Source organism: Sciurus vulgaris (genome assembly GCF_902686455.1).
Source record: "Sciurus vulgaris genome assembly, chromosome: 6".
Taxonomy (NCBI): domain Eukaryota; kingdom Metazoa; phylum Chordata; class Mammalia; order Rodentia; family Sciuridae; genus Sciurus; species Sciurus vulgaris.
The window spans coordinates 73,750,479-73,763,185 of record NC_136466.1 but is presented as its reverse complement, the minus strand read 5'-3'; the positions used below and the strand labels follow the sequence as shown (position 1 = coordinate 73,763,185).

The 12,707-nt window shown below is 35.2% G+C and overlaps 1 protein-coding gene across 8 annotated transcripts in view; it reads right to left on the bottom strand.

The window, feature by feature from the left end:
- The window catches only part of FAM13B (family with sequence similarity 13 member B), a 111,725-nt gene that overhangs the window by 72,463 nt on the left and 26,555 nt on the right, over window positions 1-12,707 (bottom strand). For 4 of the 8 annotated variants that reach the window (XM_079143505.1, XM_079143502.1, XM_079143507.1 and 1 more), the window contains exons 2-7: window positions 12,505-12,671; window positions 11,213-11,404; window positions 10,594-10,806; window positions 7,586-7,763; window positions 7,151-7,292; window positions 2,270-2,365 (exon numbers count right to left, since the gene is read on the bottom strand). In XM_079143505.1, coding sequence (XP_078999631.1) covers window positions 2,270-2,365; window positions 7,151-7,292; window positions 7,586-7,763; window positions 10,594-10,806; window positions 11,213-11,369 — 786 coding nt within the window. In that variant the 5' untranslated portion in view covers window positions 11,370-11,404; window positions 12,505-12,671. The remainder of the gene's footprint in view (window positions 1-2,269; window positions 2,366-7,150; window positions 7,293-7,585; window positions 7,764-10,593; window positions 10,807-11,212; window positions 11,405-12,504; window positions 12,672-12,707) is intronic. The other 4 variants (XM_079143504.1, XM_079143509.1, XM_079143506.1 and 1 more) reach the window with 2 other exon arrangements.

The following is a 12,707-nucleotide window of genomic DNA, read 5'->3' as shown; positions in this document are numbered from 1 at the left end:
TACTAGCTCTGTTGTAGAAAACATCAGCAAACTTCTAAAGTCAGATTAAATTTTTCATGAATAAACTGAACCTGTAACAAGAATTTATATTCTGAACATTAAGCACAAGTTATAAAATGTTCTCCATTATCAAACTGGCTTTATTAGGAAATCACTCAAATAAAAAGACACTAAAATACTAAAGAAGGAAAATCAATTAATTTTTTTTTCTTTTCTTTTTTTTGAGGTACTGGGATTCAACCCAGGGCCTTGTGCTTCCAAGGTAAGCACTCTATCAACTGAACTATTTCCCTAGCCCAGTTAAAATTTTTGAATGGGAAATATTTTTAAGTTATCCCAAAGAAGCAATGACATATATATTGTCATAATATCTTTTATAAGCAAATACTCTTCATTAAAAACATGAGCAAGCTAGCATTGTGGCTCAGTGGCAGAGCACTGGGAGGCACTGGGTTCAATCCCAGCACCACATAAAAATAATTAAAGTTATTAAAAAAAAAAAAAAAACATGAGCAAGAAAAGTACACTTTTGGGGGCTGTGGGTATAGCTCAGTGGTAGAGCATGTGCAATCCCCAGCACCAAAATTTTTTTTAAAAGTACACTTCCAGTCCATTCTAGCCAAACACAATGGAAATATCTAGAATAAATTTATTTAGTTACTACATATATCAGTTTAAATTTAGTTACTACATGTATCAGTGTATTCCTGGTGGAGATACAAATATAGCTGGTAGAATACTGTGAGAAAGTAGAACCGAAACCAAAGAGTTAATTAGTTAATTATGCTGATTTTCCTAATCAATAAATACACTATCTACTTTAAAGTATAACATGATAGTTAAAAGTCAGGCTTTAGAGGCAGAAAGACAGAGAGTATATCTTCATTTCACGTCTAAGACTTAGAGAAGTTATAGTGGCTAGAATCAAAGTGTGAATATAGATATACTACTTACCTCACAGAATTGGATTGAAAGATTTAAATAATACATGTAAACACTTCAGCAGGAAGAGAACACCTACCATCCAAACCATAAGCAAAACTGTAAACCACTGGTGTATCAAAGTCATTAGTCAGAAGGGTCACTAAAAATTCATTACTAACAATTTATGACCTCAATTTATAAACTATTTACTTCTTATATAAAGTATATGCAGTAGATTGCTAAATTTGTTAGGCTTATAAATGCCATCCTTCATCTATCACATATCATGTATAGTTGTGACAAAAAAAAAAACTGCAAATCACTGGCCTAAGTGGTTATTAACCAAGAACTTAAGATTTATACATAAAGGAAGCTGGGTATATAGCTCAATGGTACAACACTTGCCTCTCATGCACAAGGCCCTGTGTTCAATTTCTGGTATTGCCAAGAGAAAAAGAAAAAAAGATTTATATACAAAGATGAAAACTTCAAATGACAGATCAATTTTTAAAGAATTAAAATTACTGTTCTTTCTCATCTACAAAATTAATTAGTAAAAGTCAAGAGAATGTACTTAAGAAACATTTACCTGGTAACGTAAGCAAGAAAAATACCTGGGGGAAAACAATACTGTTTTCAGAAGTATAAAATGGGAATGAATGGGGCTGGGGTCGTAGCTCAGTGGTGGAGTGCTTGCCTCACACATGTGAGGCACTGGGTTCGATCCTCAGCACCACATAAATATAAATAAATAAACAAAACAAAGGTATTGTGTTCTTCTATAACTATTTTTTTTAAATGGGAATGATTGCAGATGATTAATAAGTTTGAATATAACTGCAGAATATCAAAATATTTAAGATGGGTTTTTAAACTTGAGAATAAATACTTAATCAGTCCACACATTTTTAGTATAGACACTACTACTATAACACTGCCATATCACACTTTTTAAAATCATTTTGTTCCTACAGTCAATAGCTCTTAGGAACTACAAAGACCACTCCACTATACTGACTGTTATATTCAATTCAACACGTTTTACATAAATTAACTGACATTCTCCAATATTTTCACCAATAGTCTACTAAGATATGGCATGAATGGCAACTCCCAGGCTTTCCAATGTAATTTCCTCTGTAGGAATTCAACTCAATTATTGTGAGCAAGAATAAGCATTAGACAGAGTAAAATGCTCTTTCACACTAATCAAGAGTTTTTCTTGATCTTCTCCTGGTTAACTTCACCTTCTTACCAATACCCTATTCCGTTAAGTTACTTTGAATTTGCCCTCTGTATGCAGCAGCCTCAACTTCACTTATGGAAAACCCTCCTCCATACTTACATCTCTTCTTTCTTTGACTGCTGTAATTCCCTTCTCTAGGGCCTCGTGAAATGCCTGCTCTCCAGACTCCAGTTTGTGGAGAACGCTGCTACCTGCCTTCTCAAATGTACAAAGAAACATAATTATCACCTCCATCTTCAAATCACTATACTGGATTTGTATTCATTTAAGGATTTCATACAAAGTCCACTTAGACTCTGGGTCGTTTCTTAAACACTACCTATTAATCATCTCCAACCATCTCTCTCATATAATTAATAAAAATATCTACTACTCTGAGAGGGTTTTAACAGTCAAGTACTTGTATTAATGGAATGAAATGCCAAAAGAAGTGCTACATAAATTTTTGCTTCCTTCAAATACAAAATCAGGAGAAAAAGCAAAGCACTGCCAGATGGGCCATGTTTCTCTACATCTTCAAATATGTGAATAAGACATTAGGAGCATTTAAGTTAGACCAACTTAAACACACAAGCAAATTATGCTACATGTGAGGATATTTTACTTTTTCTCAACTACTTTCACAGAATTACATTATCAGATCATTATGCTTCACAAATCAAATTGAAATTATCAAATCTGCTTTAAAAAGACCAAACTTTACAATCAGTACTTTTGTTACTTTGCAACCCATTTGAACTCAGAAATTAAAAAAAATGGTTAAGAAAATGGATTCTGGTAATTAGCAACATGAGTCAAGGATATATATACACATCACAGTCACTTAGGACCTCTGCCACAATCTCATTTATTGGACATATTCTACTCAAAAAGCTAAGATGTTCTTTTATATATCCATGGGCAAATCTGCAGAATTCACTATATTTAACATAAAACAACAAATTTTAAGTCAATTTTATTAGCGCTTAAAAAAATACAAAAACACTGATGCAATACAGATAAGCTACAGATATATTTGAGCACCCATCAGGAAACCATATGATAATTCTATCACAATATAAAAAACAAGGCATACCCTGTGGATTTTAGGAGTCAAGATATTAGGTCAAATTGGCATCATCAGTTTCTCACAAGTCAAATCATCTTAGAAATGTGGAAATTAATGACACAAATATGTATATTATTTCACTTTGAGCAGCCATTAATTTTACTTAAAAAAAAATGCTGACTTAAAACATAATTTAAGAACAGAAAGGTGATATGCAAATTTTCTCAATAGATGGGATTACTTACAGGCATGGAAATATATTAAGGTTTAAGGCACATCTATCTACTTGTCTTCTTGTCATTTTCTTTAAGCAAGAATAATTTGTATAGTAGTTTTGTTTTTTGATTTTCTTGTGGTACTAAGAATTAAACTCAGGGCTTCATACATACTAGGTAAGTGCTCTATCACTGAGCTATATTCCCAGCCCTAAGCAAGAATAATTTAGGGGCTAGGGATACACCTCAGTTGGTAGAGCGCTTACCTTGCATGCACAAAGCCCTGGGTTCAACCCCCAGCAGCAAAAAAAAAAAAAAAAAAAAAAAAAAGAAATAATTTAGAAGAGACATATCAGCTCTCTGATTAAGTTTTAAGTCAGGTACTATGTATGATAACTGGAAACCTTAGAAAAATATGTCAAGGAAACCAGCACAGTGGTACATGCCTGTAATCCCAGTAACTCGGGAAGCTGAGGCAGCAGGATCAAGACCAGCCTGGACAACTTAATCGAAGCCCTGTCTCAAAATAAAACATTTTAAAAAGGCATGGGGATATAGCCCAGTGTTAAAGCACCCCTGGGTTTAATCCCCAGTACCAAAAAAAGTTAAGTGTCAAGTGACTAGAAATAATACCTCAGTAGCAAAGCGCTTGCCTAGCACACAAAAGGCCCTAGGTTCAATCCTCACAGACAGACTGTCAAGATATTAACATATTGCCAAGAACTGTGGCACATGCCTGTAATCCTAATGACTTGGGAGGTTGAGGAAGGAGGGCCACAAGTTCAAGACCAGCCTCAGCAACTTAGCAAGACCCTGTCTCACAATAAAACATAAAGAAGGGCTGGGGCTGTAGTTCAGTGGTGAAGTGCCCTGGGTTCAATCACCACTACAAAAAAAAAAAAAAAAACCCCAAAAAACAAAAAACTAAGTATTACTGATTCAGACCATAAATTCTACCCATTTATTTCAGGTATAAATATACATGTGTATACACACACACACACACACACACACACACAGATATCATCCTCAGCTTACACCTTATAAACTGTTATCTGGCATCTGTTACTATTTCTTTTTTTTGGGTGGTGGTGCTGGGGATTGAACCCAGAGCCTTGTGCATGCTAGGCAAGCACTGTGCCAAATGAGCTATATCCTCAGCCCCCTTGTTACTTTCTTTAAAGTCACTGAGTCCTGAAAGATGGAGATGGAAAAGCAGAAACAAAGAGGAAAGAGAAGGAAGGAATTCAGAAGAGAAGAAAGGAAAGAGAACGTGAAGGAAATGAAAAATAAAAATGCTTACCTCAACAACTAAGGTATAACCCCAACTATTAAAAAGTATTACCCATAAAAGTTTACAAAAGTATAGAAAATATTTTAAACAAAAACTCTAAGTAAATCCCAGGGGCTCGGGAGGCTGAGGCAGGAGGATTGAGAGTTCAAAGCTAGTCTCAGCAAAAGCAAAGACTCTAAGCAACTCAGTGAGACCCTGTCTCTAAATGAAATACAAAATAGGGCTGAGGATGTGGCTCGATAGTACAGTGCCCAAGTTCAATCCCTGGTACTCCCCTCTCCCCCCAAAAAATCTCTAAGTACTCAGAAATAAAACTCCTAATTCACATAATCATATATAAGAACTATGAGAACTAATGAAATTCTGTATGATGAGGTTGGACACATATCTCAGAGACAGAGTGCTTTCCAGGCATGAACAAGGCCTGGGTTCAATCCCAAGCACTGGCCCTCACCAAAAAAAAAAAAAAAAAAAAAAAAAAGATGATCTGTATAATAAACTACCTTTCAAGAGCTGCTGCTTGCTGCTTTAATTTTACAGCCAAAGGGACCAACCTGTGTCCATCACCTAATAGTGCATAAACAGAAATGACAATTCACACCTATATTTCCAGCTACCAGGGAGGCTGAGGCAGGAGGATTACAAGTTTGAGGCCACCTTGGACAACTGAGACTGTGTCTCAAAATAAAATTTTTAATAAAGAGCTGAGGATATTGCTCAGAGACAGAATGCTACTAGGTTAATTCCCCAGTACTGCAAAATTAACAAATAAAATGTAATTCATTTAATTACATTTAATAAGTAGTGTGGCCATATAATTTATCATTAAAACCTGGACACATCTGATACTAACAGATGGAGTTACTAAATATCATACTAGAAATGGATATAAATCAGAACTGTTCTAAGAAAATCTTCACAAGTGGAGATAGGACTATAAAATCAAGTGCTAACATTCTATCTATACAATAGGAAATTACAGAGGTAAAAATAAAAGAACATGCTCTCTATATATAAGTAATAAAAATCTACAAGACATACTATTAAATGATATAAAACAAGGTACAGATCAGTGTATACGCTATGCTACTTTTCTGTTAAAAAACCATGAGAAAATATCTACTTGTATTTATATTAAAATACTCTGGGAAAATGTAAGAAACTAGTGGAGGAGCAGGGAAAAGTATATTTTACTTTTTTTGAACCAGATATATTATTATCCATAAAAGAATAATGTAGGAGTCCCACACCCCACACCCAAAATATAAATAACTTCATAGATTTTTAACTTAACAAAAGTTTGGTGGCAAACCACCTAAGTGCAAAAGAAAAACCTAATAGATCTAAATCAAAAATTCTAAACTTGAGGACTCCGAACTAACATGGCTTTATAATGAATTGCAAATACTCAGCTTCAATATTCCCATTTCATAAAGGGAAAAAGTAGGATCCTTGAACAGTCTCAATCTAGTCATCAGAGCATAGCAATAACAACAAAGAGCAAAAATAGCCTTAGAAATGAATCTCCCCCCTTTCTCTGGGGGTGGGGGGTACTAGAGATTGAACCCAGGGGCCCTTTACCACTGAGCCCCATCCCCAGACTATTTTTCTTTCTTTTTATTTATTTATTTTTTTTAGACCAGCTCTCACTAAGTTGCAATCCTCTTGCATCAGCCCCCCGAGCTGCTGGGATTACAAGAATGCTCCACCACATCCAGCTTTTTATTTAAAAATAAAAAGGTGAGGGCTGGGGATATAGCTCAGTTGGTAGAGTGCTTGCCTTGCAAGCACAAGGCCCTGGGTTTGATCCCCAGCACCGCAAAAAAAAAAAAAAAAAGGTGAGACAGGGTCTCACTAAATTGCTGAGGTTGGTCTCAAACTTGTGCTCCACCTCCCTCAGTCTCCCACATTGCTGGGATTACAGGCATGCACTACCCATGCCATTTGGAAATGGATTTTGATACTCTAGCATCAACAGAATTAAAAAATTACCTGCAACCTAACCTATGACTTTCCAGATGCTTCCAATTAGTGACAATGATTACAATACTATCTTGACCTATTATTTTAATCCAGAAAAATTTCAAATTTCTGTAAGTTTGTATGGAGTTGAAGATGCAGTTCAGGGATAGAGCTCTTGCCTGGCATGTACAAGGTCCTAGGTTCAATCCCTACCACTGCAAAAAAATAAAATAAAAATGCCTTTCCCTGTTGCCCAAATTGAGGACAGAAAGTCTTTTGGGCAACCAAAAAAAAAGAAAAACATTCAAATATGAATATGTCACCTACTGTCTACATACTAATTAAGAGAACTATCTCCAGTGCAGTACTTAAATTATGCATAAGCTTATGTCAAACCCATAAAGATCATATTCTTAAAAACAAAAATTCTCATTTCAAATAGAATTTAAAAATTTTCTCACCTGTTCTGTAATTGAACTCAAATCATTTGATGAAAAATCTTCCTCTTCATTTTCAAAAAACTCATAGTAATTTTCCAGAAGTCCCGCCATTATCCTGCTCACAATTTCTTGCTCTTTCATATCTTCCACATCTGTATAAACGCTAAGAATAAAAGTTTACATTGAGCTATTAAATTAATCATAAAGTTAGAAAAGAACCAATGAGTCACTTTATAAACCTGAGTAATTTATGACATTATTCTGTGCCTCAGTTTTCCCATCTGTAAAACCAACCTAATTTGTACTCTGTTCACAGAAATGATGGAAGGATTAATCAGATCTACTATAAAAGATAATAGTTAATCAGGTATCCTATGATCTTTTGGAGAAAATATAATGATTCTTTCCCACAAAACCATTTTAAAAAATTAAACAAAATTTTGTGAAAAAACTTACTGGAAGACATCTGGACCAAAGACAGCAGCCAAAGAATTCGCAGACCAAATTTCTTCATGATGTGATGCTACGTTGGCTAAAAATCTACACAGAAACTTTAACAAACTGTAATTAACAGGTGGAAGCTGTTGCAAGAGGAATCTCAACTTTCTTCCAAACTCATCTTCATTATTATAATCTATAAAAACATAATGATAGGTTTTCTTAATGAAGTAAAAAGTAAAGCTCAGATACTTTGCCAGATTCACATTACTCCACCCACATCACCTTTTTACGATAATAACTCAAAAACCTCTTCACTTCCTCTACTAGAAGCCAAATGCCTTAGGGATTTGCATTTCACTTATTAAGTAGAAGTGTTGGAAACAGGAGGTGGAGAAAGGAACTCAAGCTCCCAATTGCTGGGGGATGTTTTCCTCAACTATTACTCATTGGCCCCAATTCTCTAATTTTTAAAAAAATACTCATCATACTGTCTCTTGCATGACTGTACCTGTGTTTCCAAACTAATGCCAAATATAAGAAGTCAAAAAGCACTGGCCATGCCAGTCAATGCATACTAATAATGAGGAAAGTAGAGATGCAATTCAACAAACTAATAGTATCAGTGATACTTTCCCACTTGGATGAATAGGAAAACAAGGAATGAACAGGAAAACAAGTGTTTCTTTCTTCTTCCCCTAACATTCTAAAAAGAACAATTAACTTCAGTATTATCAAAAGAACTAAATTAAAAGGTTTTATGTGTCTCATTTAGTTTTCACCCTTAAATAGATGCTGGGTTTTGGAAGGACTGAGCCCAGGGTGTCGCACATGCTATACAAGTACTCTACTACTGAGGTGGGGCTCCCTAGCATTTTGATCTTAGGATAAGCACTTGGCTAAGTTGCTGAGGCTGGCCTTGAACTTGCAATCCTCCTACCTCAGTCTCCCAGTCTCCTGAATTACTGGGATTACAGGCATGAACCATTATGCCCCTGGATGCTAATTTCTTTCTTTCTATTCTAGCAACTCAGAAGGTTGCAGCAGAAGGATAACAAATTGGAGGCCAGCCTCCACAATTCAGCAAGACCCAGTCTCAAAATATAATAAAAAGGGACTGGGGATGTAGCTGAGAGGTAGAATGCTCCTGGTTCCATCACCAATATTGTAAAAGAATAAATAAAGTTAAAAAAAAGTGAGCCAGGAGTGGTGGCGCATGCCTTTGCTCCCAGATGCTTGGAAGACTGGGGCGGGAGGATTGTGGGTTCAAAGCCAGCCTCATAAGTGCTAAGTAACTCAGTGAGACCCCGTCTCTAAATAAAATACAAAATAGGGGTGGCGATGCGGCTCAGTGGTCAAGTAACCCTGAGTTCAATCCCCGGTACCATCACCACCACCACCCTGATGCCAAAAAAGTCAATTTCATCACCAAAGCAAGGCCTTGTGTTTATCATGTCAATAAGTTTTCAATAACATAACACAGGCTTATATTAACCCCCAGGGATTTGTGAGAGTCCCATTTAGGACAGGTAATTTCTCAAAGATGCTAGTAAATGTAAAATAATTTCTTTGGTAATGACTATCAGTCCAATAGTATTTCATCTTGTATTTTTCAGCAGGTCCTAAAAATTAAAATTACAGAAAAACTCCCCCCCCCACATTCTATGGATTCATTATAGCTGTATGTAATGATGGAAATTGTTGTTACACATTTGTACATGCACACGACATAATAAAATTTGGGCAATATCATTGCCCAGTACAGAAAAACTTGGTAAAAGTCTATGGCATGGGCTGGGGTTGTAGCTCAGTGGCAGAGCACTTGCCTAGCATGTGTAGGGCATTGGGTTCGATTCTTAGCACCACATATAATATAAATGAATTAAATAAAGGTCCATCAGCAAATAAAAAAAATATTTAAAAAAAAAAGGTCATGGTCATGATATTGGCCATCTGCAAAATTAAGAAGTTTATCAAGGAAAGGCTATCATCACAAGTTTACTTAAAATTTAAAATGCAATCAGTAACAACTTTTCTATGCTTTGTAATATTAGCAAGTGTCCATTCGAATGGCCCAGTACTTTGACCTTGTAATTAAGTAGAACTTCGCTTGGATTTAAAATGTGTTTTAAAACCCTGTATCTATAATTGGTAGAAAATAAAATTGTTAGATTTAACAATCTAAACATTTAGCAGAAAAGGGTTAAGAAAATCATAAATAACAAGAAAATTATAAGCAAAAAGAAATACAAGCAATTAATATTATATAATGACTATACCAACACTGACAAATTCTACATAACATTTTTTCCAGCTTTGTAGTATTTATCATCTTGTACCATAATTGCATAATTTTGTTTATCGTCTATTTCTCCTCTACCTCCCCTTAAAATTTTAGCTCCATGAGGACGGAGATTTTTAACTAGTTTTGTTCAGTGATGGATTCCCAGCATCTCGAATAGTGACTAGCATAGAGAAAGTATTCAATGAACTGTTGAAGTAGCTAAATGAATACACAATAACAATATTTACCTACAATAAATGGAGAGATGTATCACCTTCCCAAAAGAATAAACAAAACAGGTAATATTCTCCTTTTCCTCCTCTTTTGCCTGTATCTTTGACTTAATAAGATCATAAAAAAGTAAAAAGTACTACAGAGACCCAAAAAGTTGCCATCCCCGTGACTAGACCATGCAGCCCAAAAGAGCAAATGAGAAAACAAGGAATTATCCTCTGTATTACATGTCAAGATTCCTAAAAGGCCCCAGCAACTTGAGGGGCTAAGGCAGGAGGATCACAAGTTTGAAGCCAGCTCAACAATTTAGCAAGGACCTAATGCAAATTAGCAAGACCCTTTCTCAAAATAAAAAAAGGCTGGGGATGTAGCTCAGAGGTAAAGCACTCCTGGGTTCAACCTTCAGCAAATCAGTCTCCCCCCTCCCCCCCCAAAAAAAAACTTCTAAAAGGCAAGGACTCTAAAAATAATAATAAATGACTGATTGATAAGAATAAAATCATTTTACCTTGAGAAAGTTGCATCAGGTGAATATGCAAATTGCCAGGAATAACAGGTTCAGGAAGTTCTTGAAGGAAAAACCTAAGAAGACTAATAGCTGAGGGAACATCTGCTTCCTTAACCAAATCCACCTCTTCTCCACTGTCGTATCTCTGCCGAAGCCACTCCACTGTCTCAGCATTTCCATTGACTTGAAAAAGTCCTTGTTGCTCCAGACCGCCTACATTAGTTCAAAGCAAAAATTAAATAAGCTGCAACTTCAACTACTTAGCCAAATATATTCTTTCTACAATCAACTTAAAATACTCATACTCTTGGAAAGCCTCTCTTGGCTCCCCAAATTTGGATTAAAACACACTACGTGAGGGATATTCTATTTCATCCCACCCCTTATATTCATTAAAGACATTTCTATCACCCCCACTAAAAACTGTTCTAGGCTGAGCAACCATCATTTCTAGGTATATGAATTTAAGTAAGAAACATGTTAAAACCTTAAAAAGAATTTCTATTTTTTATCCTATTTTGCATTTTTCATACCAAAAAAATTTTTAATCCAAGATCAAAAAGGGATAAGTTGTTTTTATTAAAATAAAAGCTAGCCCTCAAAGTAAGGAAATGTATACCATGTTCCTCAATATAGTCCACAACGTGGCGGACTATGAACGGAACCTCATTGTCTGGATGTCCTCCCTGCTGCAGCTCATCAAGTGGAATTCCAAATATTTTGTTAGCAAGAACGGAGTTGCAGTTACTCAAGGAAGGGGAGGAGCTCTTCCTCATATCTTTTTTGCAGCCAGAAATCAAAGCTGTCTTTTCTGCCAAATAAAAGACAAAAAAAAAAAAAAAAGGAAAAAAAGAAAAAAAGACTATAATGATTAACAGGTGGCAATATGACTATATACGTTATAAAGAAAAATCCTTTACCTGAATGTGTTTTCATCTATTTAAAGATGTTCCAGTTACCAGATCAATAATAAATTCTACAAATAAATTTAACTCAATACAATTATCTAAGTATTTTCTCTACTCTGCAGTTAGTTCTGAATGCTTTTAGTGTTTGCACATTTAACAACAATGGCAAAACTGATCACTCAAAATTTAGCAATGAACATGAATGTCCCAAAGACAAAGTAAGGGACAAATCTGGCTCCTAAAGACCTTTACTGACCAAGCTTATTAATGACACAATTAAAAAGTCAAACCCAATCCACCTTTGGAATATGCTATGTGAAGCTCATCTAAGTCCTCAATTCATAAACACCCAAACAGGAGAGAACAACTTTTTAGAAATGATGGGCTAATAAGAACAAGATTAATCAGTTCTTATTTAAATAAGTCAAAGCAGCTGTAACACATTTAAAAAAAAATTTCCAGAATCAGTCTCATTCAGAGGAAATACTTATTTGCTTTCACTTTCTAGGAACTAGGATTGGTAAAAATGCAATGGGAGGAAGCAATGCCTCAGGTGACTGTCTCTAATAATTTGTGGCATTAAAAAAGTAGTAGTCAATAAAAATTCATTCTCTAAACATTTATGATTTTATGAGGGAAAGAATTTTAAAAGAAAGATCTTTTTATAATGAAAAATGACACTAACTCTAGATCACAAAGATGTATCTTAAGATTCTCAAGTTTACTAAAATAAGGCCACTGGATCAACTACATACCCCTAGATCAAGAGAAGATTACAACATGATTAGTAAACAACCCAGCCAATTCATAGAACAGTAGAAATTTTAGGGACAAGAAAATGATATAAATTTACACAGTCTTGGAGCAAAATCCATTCTTCAACACCTCTTGTAGCATCTACAAGAATAACTGATAGTACAAAAAAATAGCAGCTGCAGAGGGCAAACTTCGAAAATCTCTGTGGATTTATAGAGCATGAGATGGTACCATTTTGAAAACTTACCTTTGAGTACTTAAACACCTAAGTTTAAAAAATTGCTTCTGCACCAGCTACCCTCACTGAGCAAGCATTCTTTTGTCATTTATGGTTGTTTAAGATTATGGCAGAAGATCAGCCTGTAGTTCCTCATTGAAGAAACGCAGAACTCGATCAGTACTTCAGCAGTTAATCTAGAAAGAAAAACAATTATTTCAATTTCCCACATC